Here is a 20,888-nt window from a genome sequence, read left to right as displayed (position 1 = left end):
CTCGTGTATATAATAAAATAGACATGTGTATATGTATGTATAATATATATATATATATAAAAATAAATATATATATATATATATATACATATACATACAGTAATCTCTCGTTGTATCGCGGTTCACTTATCGCGCCCCCGCTTCATCGCGGTTTTTCCCTTGGAACCTAACTAATTTTTTCTGAGGATTCCCCCGGTATATCCCGGTAATAATATATAAAATATAAGTATATAAGTACCGGGCTGATACCCCAGCTGTCGAGTTGGACGTCAAGGGTGTTACAATCCCTGTTGCGGACCCTCGAATCAACTGTGGTCCACCTTCGCTTGTGGAAACACGGGCTGCGGTGAACCAGTTGAAACGGGGCAAAACTCCAGGGATCTGTGGCATCCATGATGAACTTCTCAAGGCTGGTGGAAATGCTGCACTCGTGTCGTTGCATGAAGTTTTGTGCTTTGCCTGGAACACAGGCATCATCCCAACTGACTGGAAAAAGGGGGCTTGTTGTTCCTCTCTGGAAAGGGAAGGGTGATCGCCAAGACTGCAACAACGACCGAGGGGTGACGCTGCTCTCAGTGCCGGGCAAGGTCTTTGCTCGGATAATTCTTGATAGGGTTCGCCACCATCTGCTTGAGCACCAGCGTCCAGAGCAGTCAGGCTTTACACCAAAGAGGTCAACGATTGACCATATCCTTGCTCTTCGTGTCCTCACCGAACGCAGACGAGAGTTTCGGCAGGGGCTGCTTGCAGCCTATGTTGATCTCTGTAAAGCGTTCGATTCAGTGAATCGGGATGTCCTCTGGAGGATTCTTGGTCTTCGTGGGGTGCCACCAAAACTGATCGATCTGATGTCTGAACTCTACTCTGGTACTGAGAGTGCTGTGAAGTGTGGTGGTACCATCTCTGACTTATTTCCAGTTGTTACTGGAGTTCGTCAGGGGTGTGTCCTGGCCCCCACACTTTTCAGCACTTGTATGGACTGGATTTTAGGGAGGATGTCGGAGAGATCAAGCTGCCGTGCATAGTTTGGGAATGTCAAGATCTCGGACCTCGATTTTGCAGATGATGCAGTCATCTTTGCGGAGACTTTAGATATCCTTTTGGGGGCCCTCGAGGTGCTGAATGAGGAGTCGGAGCCGCTGGGATTACGGGTTTCTTGGGTCAAAACTAAGATCCAGGCTTTCGGTGACATCTTGGATGCTGCTGTCCTGTCTGTGTCTGTTTGTGGTGAGGATGTTGAGGTCGTGGAGAGATTCACTTACCTTGGCAGTGATATTCATGTCTCTGCTGGCTGCGAGTCAGAGGTCAATAGACGTCTGGGTCGGGCCTGGGGAGTCATGGATTCACTGGATAATGGGGTGTGGCGCTGCCGGTACCTGTGCGGGAGGACGAAAGTCCGAGTCTTCAGGTCCTTGGTACTTCCAGTCTTGCTCTATGGATGTGAGACTTGGACTCTGACCAAGAATCTGAGACGAAGACTTAATTCCTTTGGTACCAGGGTCTCTTCGTAGAATCCTTGGCTATCGCTGATCGGATTTTGTGTCCAACGAGCGGTTGCTGAGAGAGACTCGGATGAGATTTGTTACCTGCATAGTCCGTGAACGTCAGTTGGGGCTGTATGGACATGCGGTTCGTTTTCCTGACGCTGATCCTGCTCACCAGATTCTCTCAGCGGGGGAGTCTCGTGAGTGGAGGAGGCCAGTGGGCCGATCTCGTGCCTCGTGGTTGCAGCAGGTTGACCATCATCTCAAGGAGATGGGGATGGGCCTGGCATCTGCCTGGGGGATGGCCAGACGGAGGCCCCTGGAGTACCGGCGGAAAGTGGACGCAGCGACGCGCTGTTCTGGCACATGCTCCCATACCTGACCTGACCTGACCTGACCTGAATCGTGAAGAATCACTTTAAAATTCCAGTATCCAGTTTTGGATCGTCACCAAAATCTAATCAATTCATCCTTAGGACATAACCAACCTATTCACCAAATTTTGTCCAATTCCGTCCCTAACTTTTTGAGTTATCCTGCTGACAGTCAGACAGACGGACCTGAAAGTATAACCTCTGTCCCCTTTTGGTGGTGGAGGAAATAATCAATGTACTATCAATTAATTAAAAGGACTATCGTAGACAATTGACAAATTTTATGCCATGGTGCACTATTGGAGAATTTTGATCCAAATATGAACCTGGGAACCCAGCAACATGAACAGAGTAACATGCTCAGATAGGAATGATAAGAAGACCAAACCCCAAAGGAAATACAATTTTTCTTTGCATAACTAAACAAACGGTCCAACAGGAAACAGTCATGGAGGTGTTGGACCCACCGTGTGGGCTGGCGAATGAAGACGGGGTGGACATGTGGATGGCTAAAGAAGATGGAGAGGGGGCCGGTGCAAAAGAAGCAGGAGATGGAACACGCAGACCACCACTGGGAGAATTGGCAGGGAGGAGGTTACCTGTGTAGAAATAGAAAGAAACATGAGGGAAGGTGAATATGGAAGAAAAAAAAGCAGCATTTATAAAAAGACTGATGGAAATTGATTGAGTAAAAAAACATGACATGAGGGAAATGATCGATGAGGAGCAAGGCAAAATTGTGATATAGGGTTGAGCGAGGAGTAGCAGACAGGGAAAGGTAAACAACAGAAATATAAAGAGAAAAATACAGATATATATATATATATTTTAAATGATTACAAATTGGAAAAGGGTGCAAGATTCAAACTATTGTACAAGCGAAGAAATCAAAAAGAGCACAGGGAGACGGGCACACACAGACACACACAGACACACACACACACACACACACACACACACACACACACACACACACACACACACACACACACACACAGAGAGAGAGAGAGAGAGAGAGAGAGAGAGAGAGAGAGAGAGAGAGAGAGAGAGAGAGAGAGAGAGAGAGAGAGAGAGAGAGAGAGAGAGAGAGAGAGAGAGAGAGAGAGAGAGAGAGAGAGAGAGAGAGAGAGAGAGAGAGAGAGAGAGAGAGAGAGAGAGAGAGAGAGAGAGAGAGAGAGAGAGAGAGAGAGAGAGAGAGAGAGAGAGAGAGAGAGAGAGAGAGAGAGAGAGAGAGAGAGAGAGAGAGAGAGAGAGAGAGAGAGAGAGAGAGAGAGAGAGAGAGAGAGAGAGAGAGAGAGAGAGAGAGAGAGAGAGAGAGAGAGAGAGAGCTTAGTCATCGTGCCTCACCAGGTGAGGGTGTGGGGATCATGGAGGGAGAGGGTATGACTCCAGTGGGATAGGTTGTTGGAGGTGATGCTAGGGGGTAGTGAGTTCCAGAGCTTGGTGGCGTTTTGTTAAATCCCTGTGGTTAGTGGGGATGAGGAAACAGCAATGTAAATATTGTAGTTCATGTCATTATTCACGAACCCTAATGTCCCGTCAAAACAGTGCAATTCTGTGCTGTGAAACAATTGCTCGCATAACGACAGATATTGCACAATTATTGAAATAAATATGTATGTCAATGGAAGAGCTGGACTTGGTGGATGAGGTCAATGCACTAATAGTAGGTAGGGGGAAACAGACATGCAATAAATGGACAGATTGGGATTAATCAGGCAAATAGGGACAAGACAGACAAGACAAGCAAAGAAAGTTATTTTAAGGCTAAAAGTGGCTTTTGTGAATGAGAGAAGAGGAATCAGGAGGAGGAAAGGTGTGGGGGAAGGGTTAGGGTGGAAGGTAAAATAAATACTCAATGAGAACAAAACAGTCAATGAAAGGGGATGGTGGACACAGCATGAAGTAAATTCAGCAAGTTAAAGTAATGAAGGGGAGAACATGACTGGACAAACTCGGGGAGCCGAGTAAGCAAGTAAGCAGCAAGCCGACATTTGCAAACACTGGAGTCACAAAGTATGGGTCGATGGAAGAATGAGCAGATAGGAGTGTGTGCATGCACGTGTGTGTGTGTGTGCACTTGCAAAGGACCCTGAAAGGATGGGGACAAATAAGATTAGAGGTGGAAGAGGATACGTTACCAACCTGCATTTCATGAAAGATGAGATGCCATAGCCAGAGCATGAACACACAAAGGAGAGTTGCACTCCATGGCACTGCAAGTCACTACTTTGTACACCATTAAGAGTCGAGGTGGTTCTCGGACATGTACTTTGGTTTATTAATGATACCATGGTAATGCCCAGCTCTGGAAAACAACTGGATGTGTGGTTAGCCTAAGACGTGCCATGGCAGATTGCGAGGCAAAGAAGTGACAAGAACCACAGGAACTGTCAAGGTGGAGTCATTTGCATCATGCAAATGAGGATTTTTCAGAAGCAGAAAGCCAATTGAGATGTACAAAGAATAAAAATAATGGATTCCACAACTGTCTCTTGGGGTAAGCTCAGGAATGACAATGTTAACCACGAGAGAAGGATATGCTTGCAGTGATGGAGGAAAAACGCCAGCCAGTTGAAGAGAGAACCCTGGATGCCATTTGCAGACAACTTCATGAGGAAGCTTGGTTGCCAGTGTCCCACTACATGGGAAAAATCTCATGAGATTACCACAATCTCTTGCTTGATGTTTAAGATGTCCATCTTTAACTCATGCTTGTCCTGGCTCACGAAACAAAATTATCCTCATGTCAAACATTTCCTCGTCCAAATCACCCAAGTCTCCTGACCTCATATTCCGTGTGACTTGTGGGTGCAAATTATCAGAGCTGATTTTTCATGTACAAAGGATGATTATATATTCAAGCAAATACGATGTGATGACAACTGTGGTTTTCTCGTGCTGCCTTTTGACTGAATGAAAGGCCCACAACTCAGTCTATTGTCTCCTTTGTTTTTCCTCAAATTAATATACAAGCAAGGTCTTGGTCAAATACTAGGATCACGCCAAAAGCTCTGTCAACCCACCTATATAACAGACACAAGACCAGTGACAAACTTTATTCATGTCCCATAACATGACAGATCCTCAGACCTGCCTCCACTGCGCAAGTCCATTCCGTGACGCTGACCTCCGGGAAGCATGATTTCAGTAAATCAAGAGTCTTTTTCAGAAATGTATCAACATCATCATGCAATGATCTTCTCCTTTGTGCAAATGCATTCCCAGCATGGCTTCAGTTCTCAATTTGTCGGGTCTTCTACCACCTCTTTTCCAGTGTCGTTCTTTCCGTGTTTTGTCCCTCCAGGTTTTTGCAGGGCACTTCTGAAGGGCCCACTTGTGGTGAAACTACCTAAATCCAGGATCACTGCTCACTCTCCTCCCACTCATTCATTCCTCTTTTAATCCAACCTGTGAAACCAACTTCCACATCCAATTCAATCTCATTCTTCCTTCCAGGTCTTCAAGATGGCTGTTCACCACCAGCTCAGATCATCCTGGCATCCAAAACCATGATCGTTTGTACCCCCATGAATCACCACCCCCACACCCACCCAGCCCACCTCCTTCCAAAAATAAAGAGGGGCTGGGAGGGGAAGGGGGGCTGAAAATGAAAAGGACGACACACATAGAGAAGTGTAGATTTCTTCCATCGATAGGACTAAAACAAGGGGAAGCCGGCACCAGGGACGACACGGGGGAGCCAAGAGATTATTTTATGGAGATGCTTCCTTAAAGGGGAACCCAAATTCAATTTTTTTTTTCCTGAAAATCATTGAGAATCATCAATCACAGTCTAATTTGAAGGGGAAAAAAGTTGAAATTTTTTTTGCCAATCACAAAGTGTCGAAAAAGGCCCAAGAGTGTCGATTCTCGATTTCACCTGGTGAAGTCACACCTTGAAATCACCTTGATCCGAATGGCAGCTTTACATAGAGAAACAGTGCATGTCGAGCTCGGATTCCGATACTGATTCCACAGTCATTAGCAACTCTGAAGGTTTTCAGAATGTTGAGACGGATCGGTGGGATTTTGAAGAAACGGCTGGAGACAAAATTAGTAATGGAAACGCTTTTGGGGTAATTGTAGGGCCGTATTATTTCGGGCCTTGTGCGAGTGATTCAGAGGAAGAAGGCGGAAGTGTGAGTGAAGATAAAAACCTTGGTCGCGTATTCACTACAGATTGGTAGGTTTTGTTTTTCTGTTCAATTGATTGTTTATAAGGGAGGGATTTTGTATTAATTGATAAATGTTATATTACTCGAGCAGAAATACCCATTATCGCACGACAGCAGACAATGCCCAGGCACACTCGGACACCATGGACAAAATGGGTGACAAATGCTTTGTCCCACCGTTGCAGACTGACCAGGTGTCTTGTACGTTATGGGATCGTCCCATTTCATACTTTCCCAGGACGCCATTTGGGTCTGTGGTCGTGCAGTGTTCGTGCTCTGGTGCTGTGCAGTGTTCGTGCTCTGGTGCTGTGCAGTGTTCGTGCTCTGGTGCTGTGTCGTGCCGTGTCCGTGCTGTGCAGTGTTGGTGCAGTGTTGTGTCGAAGTGCTGCCCCAGTGGAGGGGGCAGTGGTGCTGGGGGGAGAGAGGGTATGGGGTGGTTCGGGTATTGTGGGGGTGATGGTTCATAGGGGATTGTGGAGGATTGTGGAGAGGGGGGTGGGGTGGGATGGAGGTGGGTATTGTGGAGGTGATGGTGGGTATTGTGGGGTGATAGTTAATGGGAGGTTGTGGGGACGATGGTAGTTTATGGGGCATTTGGGGGAGGTGGGATGGTGGTGGAGTGGGGGGGTGTGGGATAGTGGTTGGTATTGTGGGGATGATGGTTGATGGGGGATTGTGGATAGATGGAGTGGTGCTGGTGGTGGACCCTGAAAGTTATAGCGTCCTAGGTCAAAGCCTCTAGGATCTCGGTCAAAGCAAAGTCGATGATGCAGACATACTTTCTCTCCACTATAAATAGATGGTGGTTCATTTGATTTTTTGAAATTTGTGTTAATAATAGACAATTATTTTGAGGTGCTCTTGTGGTACCTGCCAGCCAATGGCAATGGGTGTTTGATTGACTACTCAAATCGTCCGTGTACATGTGCTGGGAGCTGGGTAAAGATGGAGTTACAGTTTCGAGCGACGGCTGTTTCTATCATTGAATCGTGGGTATGGCATTCTCTTTCAACCGGGGTGGACGACCACAAGATCTAGTCATCTCTGTTGTTTCATAAAAGTGTTCTGTAAAATGTTCTGAGCACAAAACCGAAAATTTTTTGTCGGCCAAAACCGAAAATTCGGAAAACGGAAAGAGGCACATCATCGATTTTGTAGAGTATATTAGCATTGAGGTGTCTGCGCATTTGGGTTCCCCTTTAAACAACCCAGAGATGTTGACACAGATCACATTTCAAAAGTTTTCAGGGAATAATTATTATTTGTATCACTGACGAAGGATGGCGAAGTGTGTTTTGCAAAAAATATATTGTTTTTCTTCCCAGCAATCTCATTTTCTGTTCCACCATTTTGGTAAATTGTTTTCTGCTCGCACCGATGCTCGATCAAACCAAATATTTGAGGTTAAAAAAAAAATTATCCAGTCATGAAAGAACTGAAACACAAATTGCGCACGCGTGCATACGTGCATGCACTGGACTTGACTTCAGACAAACACAGCCACTGAGCTTGGGAGAGCAGACATCACTTCCCAGAGAACTCTGGGTACCAGCAACAGCATCTTTTTATGACATAGCTTGTCTCTCTGCATTCAGATAGGCAACTAAGGAATTTCCTCCTCCCCATGGATTGCAACCAATTGCAGACTTGCTCCTTTTTCCTTCAAAATAAACACCCTGCCTCCCCCTCCCAAATTTTATTTTCACTTCATACAATGATTTTTGAACTGTTTCTACAAGCCAACACCAAGACTTGAGAAGGTAAAATGCAGTAAAATATTCTGACACTACAGAAAGTGCTGCGTTGTATTGTAGATATGTATAAATGATACCTGCTGTCCAGTTGGAGGTGGCAATGCCTGCGGCAAAAGGAGTGGGTCCAGCGGGTCGGCCCCAATTGGTGAAGGTGGGTTATCGTCCTCGTTGACTGATCGGCGTCGGGCTTCCTCCCCTCCATCAACAAACATGTTTAAGAATGTCTGGGAACAAGGGAAAGGTAGAAACTCATCATGAGATTGAGGATAAATCTAAAGATCAAAGGGAACAGTGGCCTGGCAAACCTTCATCTAAATAGCCAAAGGCGAAGCCCCAATGCTCCCTTGTGCTTACCTTTAAACCAGGTGCAGGTGTGAACCCCTCCACAATCTTGCTGCTGTCAAAGAGGCTGTAGGCACCATCCCGGATGGCAACAGTACCACGTGCCTTGCAGTGGATATCCACGCAGTACGTAGAGCGAAAAGCCAGACGTACATGGGTGGGAGACTGAGGAAGGATTGTGAAGCACTGGAATGGCGTGTTCGGCCTTGGCGTAAGGCCTAGCATAGGCACCGTAGGGAGCTTGTTGATGGCATTCAAAGGGTTCTGGGTGTCATGTAGAATCTGCAGGTATTTTGGTATTAAGAGGTGAAAAGTGAAACACACGAAGAGAAAATTGAGGATAATCATGAGAGGATTGACTTCAGTCAGATTGAAGATTTTGCTGTTGCTTGACAAGGTAAAGCATTAAGATGTACAAGGAGTGAGGGTTGTGGGAGAGGAGGGTTGGGGATTGCAAGTGATGTGTATTAAAAAATATATAATAATAATAATAATAATAATAATAATAATAATAATAATAATAAAAAAAAAAACAGTGAAACAAACGCAGGTCAATTCATTTGAAATGTTTCTAAATACATTTTTTCAGTGCCATGCATTGTGTTAAAGACATACACGAGTGGCTAAATTGTAATAGTTTCAGTCAATAAGATTAATACATTTAATGTCATTTATATTCAGTGTCTGTGCCACTTCGGAGAGATTCCTACAGTGTATGCGTAAAACCTGGACTTGCGTTTTGGTTCAGATTACCCAAATCCTCATGTTGTTAAACAGGCAAGGATGCTTTTGGTTGTAAGTGGAACAGATAAGTTGATGGAGTTTTCCTGGTGTGCAATCTCAAGGCAAGCGAACCAGCAGGCCAAGGACTCGATAATTACTCTACGTTTTATTGGTCGATGGAGTATAGGACTGCCATGCCGCAAATTGCATCTAAATGACTGTCACGATTCAAGGCTGCTCGCTGCAGCAGCCTCACGAGTTTCTCATTCCCCAAAACTGTTTTTAAATTGGAACAAACTTTAGACTCCATAACTTCAGAAATTCTGCTAATAAACTTAGAAAAAATCATTTAATCAAATGAAAGACCAAACTAGAGCGAAGTCAATGGCTTGCCATCGCAAAGCCCCACACTTCCCATCTAAAGCGAAGATGAAAGATGGCAAAAAGTTCTACTAGGAATGACCGAACATCAAATTTTAAGTTAATTATTTTTCCCATTTTGACCCCTGTGACTCGAAGTCCCCCACCCCCTGGGGCATGAATCGGGGGTCAAATCCAAAAAAATCATTACATATTTAATGTGTCCAGCAATGTTGATTGCAGAAAAAAAAAGTGCAATTGCATTTTCTGATATTTTACCTTTTGACAGTGCCCCCGAGGGGGGGGGGGAGGTCAAAATGATACTGCTCTTGTACCTTCTTGCCATGTGGTGAACATAACTACCAAGAGTGGTGAATTTCTGCACAACAGTTTAGGAGGAGATAGCGTAACAGATAGATGGATGGACAGACAGAGATTATATTACAACATCCCCCGTTTTTTTTAAAGCATGTAGATAATATAGTCATTAGGAGGAACCTGGGGAGGATTCGGGTTTCAGCTGCTCCTCTTCTACCCTCAAACCCATCCAGGTGCAACCAAGTGAGCCTTATTCAGAAATTAAAACAAAATATAAATTAAGAGTAAAAGAGAGATAAAATAAAGGAAAACAAGTCGAGATACGTTCAAAGTACACCGCCCCATGCCAAATAAATAAATACCAAATCCTCCAGCGCACGACGGCGCCTGGCGATGTCGCCGTACAGCACATGAAGATGGAATTGGGAAGGAGCAGTGTACAATAATTGATTGATCAATTGCCTCATTAAATAAATAAATAGTAATCGTAAAATAATTAATTTTTTAATGCTAACATTAACTAACAGCTAATAGCATACCAAAACCACCAGTGTTTCATCCAAATCTGTAACTTTTTGAAAATTGTTATTCATCGAAAAATGAATAATTAATCGCCAAATTGATTGATCAATAGATGAAAAAAATACCCTTTATAGAAAAAAATCACTTGTTCATCGTCATGTGCAACTATCACCTTCCTAGCTCAAAATGTGCCCGAGATATTGCCCAGATGAGAAACAAAATAAACACTAAAAAGAGCAATCAGAGATTGCAGACCCTCGTCAGGACTTGTTTTGTGTGGTGTTTGTGTCCTGGTGTGTTACGTAATTAATAAAAGACATAACTAGAACTGCCACTTTATAATTGCTGGCAGTGTTGACTGGGTACCAAGATGTTCCACTTTGGTGCAACCCTGCTTTGATTGGACACCTGACCCTGACCCATGACGTTTTATATTATAATCCAAATGAATTTAGAATGCGATTAAAATAAATTAAGTTGAAATTAAGAGAAAGACCAAATCGGCACAGTCCTGCATTGGAGTAATCAGAAGGAACCCAAACAAGCACAAAGCAAAGTTGAAGTCATCAGGAGTAAGCTGGATACGATTCACATTTCAGCTGCTACTCCGCTACCCTCAAACCCATCCAGGCACAGCCACGTGAGTCATATTAAAAGAAAAAAGAAACAAAAAAAGAAAAAGAACCCAGATCAAAAAATTAAATAATTCTGGTTGCCGATAATAAATGTGTCCGATCAAGTTAAAATTTAAAACATGTATTCCCCGTCACTACTGGATCATAACAGCTCGGTTTCACGTCAATTGATAAAGCGGTTCCAGAGAAAACATTATTTAATTTTTTTTTTCAAACCAATGTGGCTGCCAAACCATGTGATCAATGAATTATCCCTTAAACTTGTACACCCATGGCTTGGGGAACATTTTTGTAAAGTTTCTCCTTGATCTGTCCAGCCGTTTAGAAGATGATTTTTATAGGTTTTAAGGTAAATCCAGTATGGCTGCCAAACCATGTGACATATGATGTCATATATGTAAACTTTTTGTTCCTCATGGATAGGTGGTCATACGTGTAAAGTTTCACCTCAATCTGTTCAGCCACTTCAGAGAAGAAGATTTATGAAGGTGATGTGTGTGTGTGTGTGTGTGTGTGTGTGTGTGTGTGTGTGTGTGTGTGTGTGTGTGTGTGTGTGTGTGTGTGTGTGTGTGTGTGTGTGTGTGTGTGTGTGTGTGTGTATATATATATATATATATATATATATATATATATATATATATATATTTATTTAAATCAATATGACTGCCGAATTATGTTACTGATGATGTCATCAATTTTTTTTTTCTGTGAAACATTTTATCCCCAGATGACCCTCAAAAATTTTCACACTGAACAGATGTAGTGTTATACATATGCAATTATGACGTCATAAAGAAGGCAGCTATGACGTCATAAAAATCACTAATTCACCATGAGGAGTACTTGCTATGTGCCAAGTTTCAATTTTTTACGGTTTCAGAGATACAGAGGTCAAAAGTTTTTCTGTTTTTCCAACATCGCTGTCACACCAAGTGACCTATGACATCATAATTATCAACAAAACATTCCACTTGAGTCGTCGCTCCAATGATGAAAATTTTGTCTCGGTCCAACAAGCGGTTGCAGAGAAAAACACTGAAGTTCTGTGCGGACAAACAAACAAACAAACGGACTCAAATGTAATACCCTCTCCTTCAGCGAGGGTAATAAGTAATAAATAAATCGATAATAATTAGGTATTTTATCAATTAATAAAAATAAATACGGGTTTGCCAAATCACATCTTCACTTTTGTTCCCAAATTTCAGCTTCTTAGCTCAAAGGATGGCTGAGATATTGTCTGGACAAACAAATAAACAAACAAACAAGAAAAAGAGCAATCAGAGATTGTCGACCTTCGCCAGGACTTGTTTTGTGGTGTGCTGTGTGGTGTTTGTGTAGTTTTGTGTGGTGTTTTTGTGTATGGATATTTTATATGGCCACCCAGCAGGATTAAAAACAAAACCTGTCAAAGGGTGGAGGAGCTCCTTGTGAGCCAGCGGCCATCCATATCTAGTGCCCAACTGTGTCTGTGGATGTACTCCTGCAGTTGGGTTACTTTTTGTTAGGAGGTTGATGGCAGGATTTTCACTCCTGTCACCATAAAACTCTTCATTCCACAAAATATTCGAAAATCATTTTAAAAATCTGAAAACCCACTCCGTAGGAGTACCTCCTGTGCAGCTGCCTTTCGCAGGGCAACTCACTGGATGACGGGATTGGGGCAAAGCCTTTGGGACCCCCAATCTTTGATGAAAGGAGGGAAACCACGGGGTAACCTTCTCGGGTCAGATTGCGGTAGGGCATGTCAGGGTGGTACTGAGGTGTCATCCACCAGAGGGCGGTCTCCTAGGGTTAACCTGAGACGGTCCCTTCGGGTGGGTACCTGGAATGTCCTATCCCGAAGAGAGGATGATCATCTGTTTGTGTCATCATCGAGGCTCAAGGGATTGGACATCGGTGTTGCAGCACTCTCTGATGTTCGGAGACCGGATTGTGGTGAGATCATGGCGGGTGGTTACACCTTATATTGATCTGGTCGCTCTGATGGTTACCATGCCTAAGGAGTTGTTGTTGCTGTGTCCAATAAGCTGACTCCAATGATAATTGAGGTAACAGCTGTCGACAAGCATACGATGAGACAAATAGGCCATCAGCCGTAAGCTGTATCATGCAGTTTCGTTCCACTCATGGGGGGGGGGGGGGGTAGACAAAACATTGATAATATGATGGTATATATCCAAATACATACGTATCCAAAAGTTCTCCACTTAAATAGTTGCAGTTATTGTGTATTTACATCTTGAAAATCGATGCATTCGCCGCGCTCTTTCATTTGAATTTTCTCCACTCGGATCACGTGTGGGCCACATGACGCCTCGACAGCCAATAGATCGGCTGACATCGCATGCAAATTATGTCACTTTCATGTCACCAGCTAAGTTGTTCAAGATGGCAGCTTCCTGCAGGGAGGAAATCACCGGCAGCTGATCGGCGATTTTTGATGAATATGGCCAGTGAGGACGCTCCCGCGTATATTATTCACCAGGACAATGTAGCGAACGAAGAAGTCAAACGTTTTACGTCTGTAAGATGGGATAAATGGAGAGAAAGTGTCCAACAAATGGCTCGTGTTAGACGGTCACGAACAATGCTTAGCCGAGAGTGCTGCGCGGAAGGACTAACTTCGATCATGGGCCTATTGTACCCGGAGTGCCGGTGGAAAGATTTCAAGCTACCCCCCTTTCAAGTTACCTCCCGGTAATCTGAAATCGATTTCAAGTTACCCCCGGGGGGTCGCTTGAAATAGATTTCATCCTTCCCCCTACGATTTCAGATTACCCCCTCAAAACATTTATTTAAGTTGTTTATTTATAAAAAATAGTAATTTAATTGATATTGAAAACTAATTAGGGAAAAACCATTGACCAGGTGATGTCGTGACAGCCTTTAAAGAGTTTGCAATGAATTTTGATTTTATTCTGAATGATTTTATTTTAATATTGTTATTAATTGAAATCAGTATTTCTCATGCAGTCATAGTTTTTGCCACATTTTTATGAAATCCTTCTTCGATATAGTTGATCCAAATAGACAAACTGGTATATCTTTTTAACCAACTCGGACTATATTTATAATTATGGTAACAACGCAATAAAATCAATGCATAAGAAATGCAATGAAAGCAGCTTATTTTTAATTCACAATTTAGTTGTGGTGGTGGTGGTCGTATGGCAGCTTTGCTGCCGGGGTAGCTATCATTTCTTGAAGCGCGACTGTGTCGCTGATGCAGTGCCCCTCTACCTGTACACACACTGGAACTGGTGGTACTCATTTCGCCAACCTCGGAAGGATGACAGGCTGAGTGCGTAGCCTGGTGTTAGCTCAGTGGTTCGGGTGGCGACTTGGGATCCTAAGGTCCTGAGTTCAAGCCCCGTCGGCTGCTGAATTAATGCACTGGGGGGTTTACTCAGCCTGTCATCCTTCCGAGGTCGGCGAAATGAGTACCACCAGTTCCAGTGTGTGTACAGGAAGAGGGGCACTGCATCAGCGACACAGTCGCGCTTCAAGAAATGATAGCTACCCCGGCAGCTAAGCTGCCATACGACCACCACCACCACAACTAAATTGTGAATTAAAAATAAGCTGCTTTCATTGCGTTTCTTATACATTGATTTTATTGTGTTGTTACCATAATTGTAAATATAGTCCGAGTTGGTTAAAAAGATATACCAGTTTGTCTATTTGGATCAACTATATCGAAGAAGGATTTCATAAAAATGTGGCAAAAACTAGAACAGCATGAGAAATACTGATTTCAATTAATAACAATATTAAAATAAAATCATTCATGATAAAATCAAAATTCATTGCAAATTCTTTAAAGGCAGTCACGACATCACGTGGTCAATGGTTTTTCCTTAATTAGTTTTCAATATCATTTAAATTACTATTTTTTGTAAATAAACATACATAAATAAATGTTTTGAGGGGGGAAATATGAAATCGTAGGGGGAAGGATGAAATCGATTTCAAGCGACCCCCGGGGGTAACTTGAAATCGATTTCAGATTACCGGGAGGTAACTTGAAAGGGGGGTAGCTTGAAATCTTTACACCGGCACTCCGGGTACAATAGGCCCATGATCGAAGTTAGTCCTCCCGCGCCGGCACTCTCGGCTAAACGTCGTCCGTGACCGTCTAACACGAGCCATTTGTTGACACTTTCTCTCCATTTATCCCATCTTACAGACGTAAAACGTTTGACTTCTTCATTCGCTACATTGTCCTGGTGAATAATACACGGGGGAGCGTCCTCACTGGCCATATTCATCAAAAATCGCCGATCAGCTGCCGGTGATTTCCTCCCTGCAGGAAGCTGCCATCTTGGCCAACTTAGCTGGTCACATGACAGTGACGTAATTTGCATACGATGTCAGCCGATCTATTGGCTGTCGAGGCGTCACGTGGCCAAAACGTGATCCGAGTGGAGAAAATTCAAATGAGAGAACGTGGGGAATGCATCGATTTTCAAGATGAAAATACACAATAACTGCAACTATTTGAGGAGAACTTTTGGATACGTATGTATTTGGATATATACTATCATATTATCAAGGTTTTGTCTACCCCCCCCCCCACCTGATGAGTGGAACAAAACTTGATTTTCAGGCACTTTCTGAGCCATGGCTGATGGCCTAAAAGGATTCGTCACTCCTTAGGTGTCATTTCCCTGGTCTATGTTTATGCTCCGACTGAGGCGAGTGATCTCACCGTGAAGGACGCATTTTATGCCACGCTCGAGTCTGTGGTTGATCAGTGCCCCAGGCGAGATACTCTTTTAGTCTTGGGGGATTTCAATGCATCGACTGGAACTGATAGGGATGGTTATGAGACGTGTGTTCGTCCCCATGGGTCTGGAACTGTGAACCAGAATAGCACCAAGTTCCTTGACTTTGCAAGAAGTCATGGACTTCGGGTGGCCAGTTCATGGCTTCAGCGCCCACAGGCTCATCGCTGCACTTGGTAATTCCAACGCTGGTGGTGTGGCAAAGGAGATTGACTATGTGCTCGTTGATGGTCACTGGAGAATGATCCAGAACTGCAGGGTCTCCTGGAGTGCTCAGTTCCTCAATACTGACCACAGGCTTGTTGGAGCAAATCTGAGGTTGCAGCTTAAATCCAGGAGAATGATACCAACCCAGCCTCAGCTGGATGCTGGCAAACTCAGGGATGAGAGGGTAGCTGAGGAGTTTGCGAACAGGCTGAGTGGAGATTTGGGGGGTCTGGGTGCCTTGGGAGATCCTGAAGAGTTGTGGAGTGCCTTCAAGACCACCGTCCTTGATGTACCTGTCGAAATGCAATTCCCTCTCCTTCGGTGAGGGAAACAAACAAACGGACCCAACTGCAATACCCTCTCCTTCAGTGAGGGTAACAAACAAATGGAGTAAAAACTGGCTACTCCCTTTGGCGCCTGGCAATGACATTATGCATCGCCTGGATATGGAATTGGGAAGGAGCGGTGTACAATGAACAAAAAGAAAAGAAAAAGCAAAACAGTACTTCGAATTAATAACGAGAAATGTGAAAATGTAGAAAGTGTGAAAAGAACAAAGATCCAGGATGTCACAAAGAACACGGAGAGCAGTTACTTCTCAAGGCTCAAATGCAGCAACAGGAACAAGATACCAGAGGTCTGTCAGCGGGAAAGCATAGTCCACACAGCATCAGGATCGTGTTCGAACATAATCAAATGAAAGACAAAATATTACATTGGAGTCATCCGAACGAACGAGAATAAGCAAAGAGCAAAGATGAGAGTCATCAGGAGGAACTGGGATAGGATTCAGGTTTCAGCTGCTACTCCCCCCCAAAAAATAATAAAAAGAGAAACAACACAGCAAAGCTGATGAAACTCGCACAGTAAAATGTACTACTCTATTACACGCGACAACAACGACAACAACAACAACATTCAAATACTATTTCTAAGAGAGACGGAGAAAAAAAGAATACTGTATCTTGGATGAGGGTTTCAGGGAAGACTCATGGAATCAGTATGGAAAACATCCATTAAATAGCAAGTGCAAATGAAGGTTTATAAAACCAATCTCAACAACATTGTTCACCTGTAACAACACAATTCTGAGACTTACCTGCAAGAGCTGTGCAATGCATGGTGAACGGTTGAATGCTTCCTGAAGTTGGTGCCCGATGATACTATGGCAATTACTGGAGCCCGAGTTCGGGCCAACGGTGCCAAGTGAAAGATGAAAACGGCCAGAACCCGACAGCCACTGCACTCCAATCTAGGGGGTTTATGGAAGGATGATTTCGAGGGTAAAAATAAAAAAATACAATAAAAACCACATACTCGTAAAATGAGAAGCAAAAAGGCAAAAGAAGAACGAAAGAAGCAAAACGAATCAAGTCGAAACAAAGCAGCAAGAACAAACCATCGTACCGAACTTCCTTTATTGTGTCCGTAGCAGAAAACTATCTTTTTGTACGAGTAAGAGCGCACCTCAGCAAACTGCTGGAAAGCCATTGGAGAGTCTGTACATTGAGAAGGGGGGAGGGGGGGATTGGGAACAAGACACAGGGAAGAGGATATTAAATTTGTATGGCAGAGTACAAAATAAAGATTGCCTGTAGATACCTCCCCCGTGAGCGATTCCGAGCGATGGCAAGCTACTAAGCAAACCAGTGAGGAGAAAGCGAGCAAGCAGACACACAACCCTGGTATACACTTTCTTGGCACGACTCCTCTGAGTGCCAAATGATGACCTCTGTCAAGCAGCCAAGGCCCTACGGCCTCTTGCGCAAAGCAATATGGCTGGCTGAAGCAAAAATATGCCAAACAACAGCAGTCATAGAAAATGACTAAAGGGACGCAGATCCCACCTTCGCAGATGCGCAAGTCTGTGCAACCAAACCGAGCAGCCAGAACGTGTGTTGAAAAGGATAATGACTGCACCTTCTCGAATGAGGAAGGGGATCCCTGCCTCACGACAGCACAGCACTCTACACCAAAGCTAAAAAGGTGTAACCTGTTCCCTAAACAACTACTACTAGGTTCCAGACGAATCGCAGAAGATTAAATGAACAGAGCTGGAGCTCAGAGAAGGAAATCATCCTCCACTGCAAAGTTTATTCTGTGCATGAAGCATGGGGGTGAAGGAGAAAGATTCGTGAACCAATTTAAACGAACAAAGCTGTCAGCCAAGGCAGAAAGAGTTCCAGTAACAAAATTGACTGCAGTCACTTTAATAAGCCAAAGTTACTTGACCCAGGAAAGAATAAAGCAAATAACCGACAAAACAAGACAGCAAGCAATTGAAGACATAAACCGGATGACCCGAGAAGAGAGAATCAGTGTCAAAAAGAAAATTTGGACAAAGAAGGGAAAATGGACCTTACTATGGGCAAAGGAATACGCCAAACAAAAAAGCATGAGGAAAGAAAGTGTGAACACCTAGGATCAGATAATCTGAAGATTATGCTCTGACAAAGGTAATTTTAATAGGGCAACACTAAACTCCAAGAAAAACAACATCCTCAAACAGAAAATATTCACAGAGGAGGAATTAAGAATAAGAGATAAACAAACTGAAGAGGTGATAAGAAATGACTGGTCACCGATAAATGGTGATCTGTCACCAATACCCTAATGGAATGGTGGGACATACGTTCGGGGTGAGTTTCCCAAAGTACAAGCTCCCACAGAAAAGGAACAACCAACGGAACTTAATGGTGCGACACAGAAATAAGAACAAGAGAGGAAAACAGAAACAGATGACATTTCAAATTTAATCACAACAGAAACAGAAATTGGAAAACAGATTGGAGAACTGAATCGAGAATCAAAACTGGAAACTCCACAACAGGACCAGAGAATGACAAAAGGAAACGTTGTAGCAACACCCATAGAGAAAGATCAACTTGGAGTTACTAACTCAGATCAAATGGCAACTTTGGAACCCAAAAAAAAAAAAAAGAGCAACAAGGATAGATCACAATGAGTAGGAGAATAGTGGACAACAGAATGAAGAAGAGGAAGAGGAGGTTAACAATGAATAGCATAGACTAGAATACGAGCTGGCTAATGAAATAGAGGAAATTATATTAATATCACCCAAACAAAAATCACATCTCTACCGAATAAACTAGAACAAACAGTTAAAGTTACAATAAAGGAGAATAAACCAAGCGGTCACTAAAATGCTCCCAAAATCACCAAATCTGAGAAAAATTTAACAATGTGAGTTTTGCAGCAGCACTGTTTGTCCAAGAGAACATCACAGGCAAATGACGTCACAAAAATATAGATCTGATAATTATCTGACCAGAAACAAGACACCACTATGGAAACAGAGACATGAGAAGCAGAGAGACCGATTGAGGGTGGAAATGGAACAAGTGGAACAATTCAAGAGGGGAAACAGAAATCCAAAGCTCAAGAAAATAATCAGACAAATAAAGAAAGAAAACATAGAAGACTAGAGGGGGAGCACTCGGTAGAGTGCAAAACCTCCGCCGCCAATACTGCTAGGTCACTCAAGTGAACCTGATATCCTATTCATTCAATTTGACGTCAACAGTGCTCACAGAGTTATAGTTTGCAACTTTCCGTTTTACTTTTAACTTTTACAAACTCAATTCATTCGTCATAACTAGATTCCTTGAGACAGAAATTGATTTTACGTGGGTATATCCACCTGAAGTTCGAAAATCAGCCACAATTATAATTTTGGCATGTTTTTTGTTGGAAATAACTTATAACATGAAGAAATGCAAAAAAATAAAATCGAAATTTTGTTGAAAAAAAAGTTGCAAAATTTTGTTTTTTTTCTCGAACAATTTTTTTTGGGGGGGGGGGGTTGGAAATCACTTAAAACATGTAGAAATGCAAAAGCAAAAATTCAAATATTTTTTCAAAATGGCCACCATAGTGGCCATATTGGACTTTGGACCAAGTCCAAAATCTAATGGCATGATCCTTGGACCATACCTAACCCCCCCACCAAGTTTCATCGAAATCCGTCGAGGAGTTTTCTGTAATACTGTTCACAAACAAACAAACAAACAGACAGGGGTGAAAACAGTAACCTCCGTCCATCTTCGATGGCGGAGGTCAACAATAGACAAGAACCATTAACTGCCCAAAATAAACTCCACGTACAACAGATAGCAAGGAAAAAAACCCAAACTAGAGTAATTTGACTGCGCGCAGTCGACGGGTATGCCTCCGCTCTCCCGCACAAACACTTGAGTATTGACATATTTGACCCTTGACCTTTATCATATCTGGCCCAAAATCTAATCAGTCAATTGCCCTGTCTAACTTTACCTTTGTACCAAGTTTGATGAAATTCTGTCCAATATTTGAGTTAGGGCATAAACAATAAAATTTCAGAGTTTGACCCTTGACCTTTATCACATCTGGCCCAAAATCTAATCACTTAATTGCCCTGTCTTACTTTACCTTTTTACCAAGTTTGATGAAATTATACAATTTGCTTCTTGAGTTATCGCGTAAACGAAAATCCGGACGAACGAACGAACAACCCGGAAACATAATGCCTCCGGCACCCTTGGTGCGGAGGCATAAAAACTATGATGAGGCCAACAAAAGAAACCAAAATATACAGTGTGAAGCCAACAAAAGAAATCAAAATAAACAGTGTGAAAACAACCTGAAAAAGTTATACCAAGAGCTTGGGACACAAAAAAAACATGTGGCAACTCCCCCTAACAAAAAAAAAAAAAAAAAAAAAAAAAAAAAAAAAAAAAAGAGGACAAGAAAAATTTTGGTGGGGTATATTTGAAGACGAAAAATAACACAACAAGGAAGCAGAGTGGATACAACACTTAGAAAATAAAAAGCAACATCTACAGGAAATACACCCAATGGTAATTGATGAAGATAAAATGAGAAAACATCTCGCAAAAGCGCTAAACTTTAAATACCCAGGCCCGGACGAGATTCCAAACTTCTGACTAAAGTGCCTCCATGCTCTCCACCCTCACTATGCTCGGGCATTTAACAAACTCATCCAAAGGGAACAGCCAATGGATAAATGGTTCACAAAAGGCAACACTCTTTTAATCCTGAAATTTGAAGAGACACATCGACCCAACAAATATAGACCAACAACATGCCTAACAACAACATGCAAACTTTAAAAAGGTATAATCACCGATGCAGTTTATGACCACCTCACTCAACAAGGACCTTTCGAGGCAGAACAGAACGGATAT

General features: G+C 42.9%; 1 protein-coding gene across 2 annotated transcripts in view; it reads right to left on the bottom strand.

Moving 5' to 3' along the window:
* The window catches only part of MED14 (mediator complex subunit 14), a 116,422-nt gene that overhangs the window by 61,013 nt on the left and 34,521 nt on the right, over positions 1-20,888 (bottom strand). For both annotated transcript variants that reach the window (XM_085896822.1, XM_085896824.1), the window contains 6 exons: positions 17,092-17,183; positions 16,784-16,936; positions 8,145-8,414; positions 7,868-8,014; positions 3,206-3,320; positions 2,326-2,457 (listed from right to left, as the gene is read on the bottom strand). In XM_085896822.1, the coding sequence (XP_085752948.1) occupies positions 2,326-2,457; positions 3,206-3,320; positions 7,868-8,014; positions 8,145-8,414; positions 16,784-16,936; positions 17,092-17,183 (909 nt within the window). The remainder of the gene's footprint in view (positions 1-2,325; positions 2,458-3,205; positions 3,321-7,867; positions 8,015-8,144; positions 8,415-16,783; positions 16,937-17,091; positions 17,184-20,888) is intronic.

The sequence above is a fragment of the Eptatretus burgeri genome, chromosome 10, assembly GCF_056783735.1.
Source record: "Eptatretus burgeri isolate ZD-2024b chromosome 10, Ebu_testis_v1, whole genome shotgun sequence".
Classification (NCBI taxonomy): domain Eukaryota; kingdom Metazoa; phylum Chordata; class Myxini; order Myxiniformes; family Myxinidae; genus Eptatretus; species Eptatretus burgeri.
The sequence above is the reverse complement of the archived record's forward strand: the minus strand, read 5'-3'. Positions and strand labels throughout refer to the sequence as shown.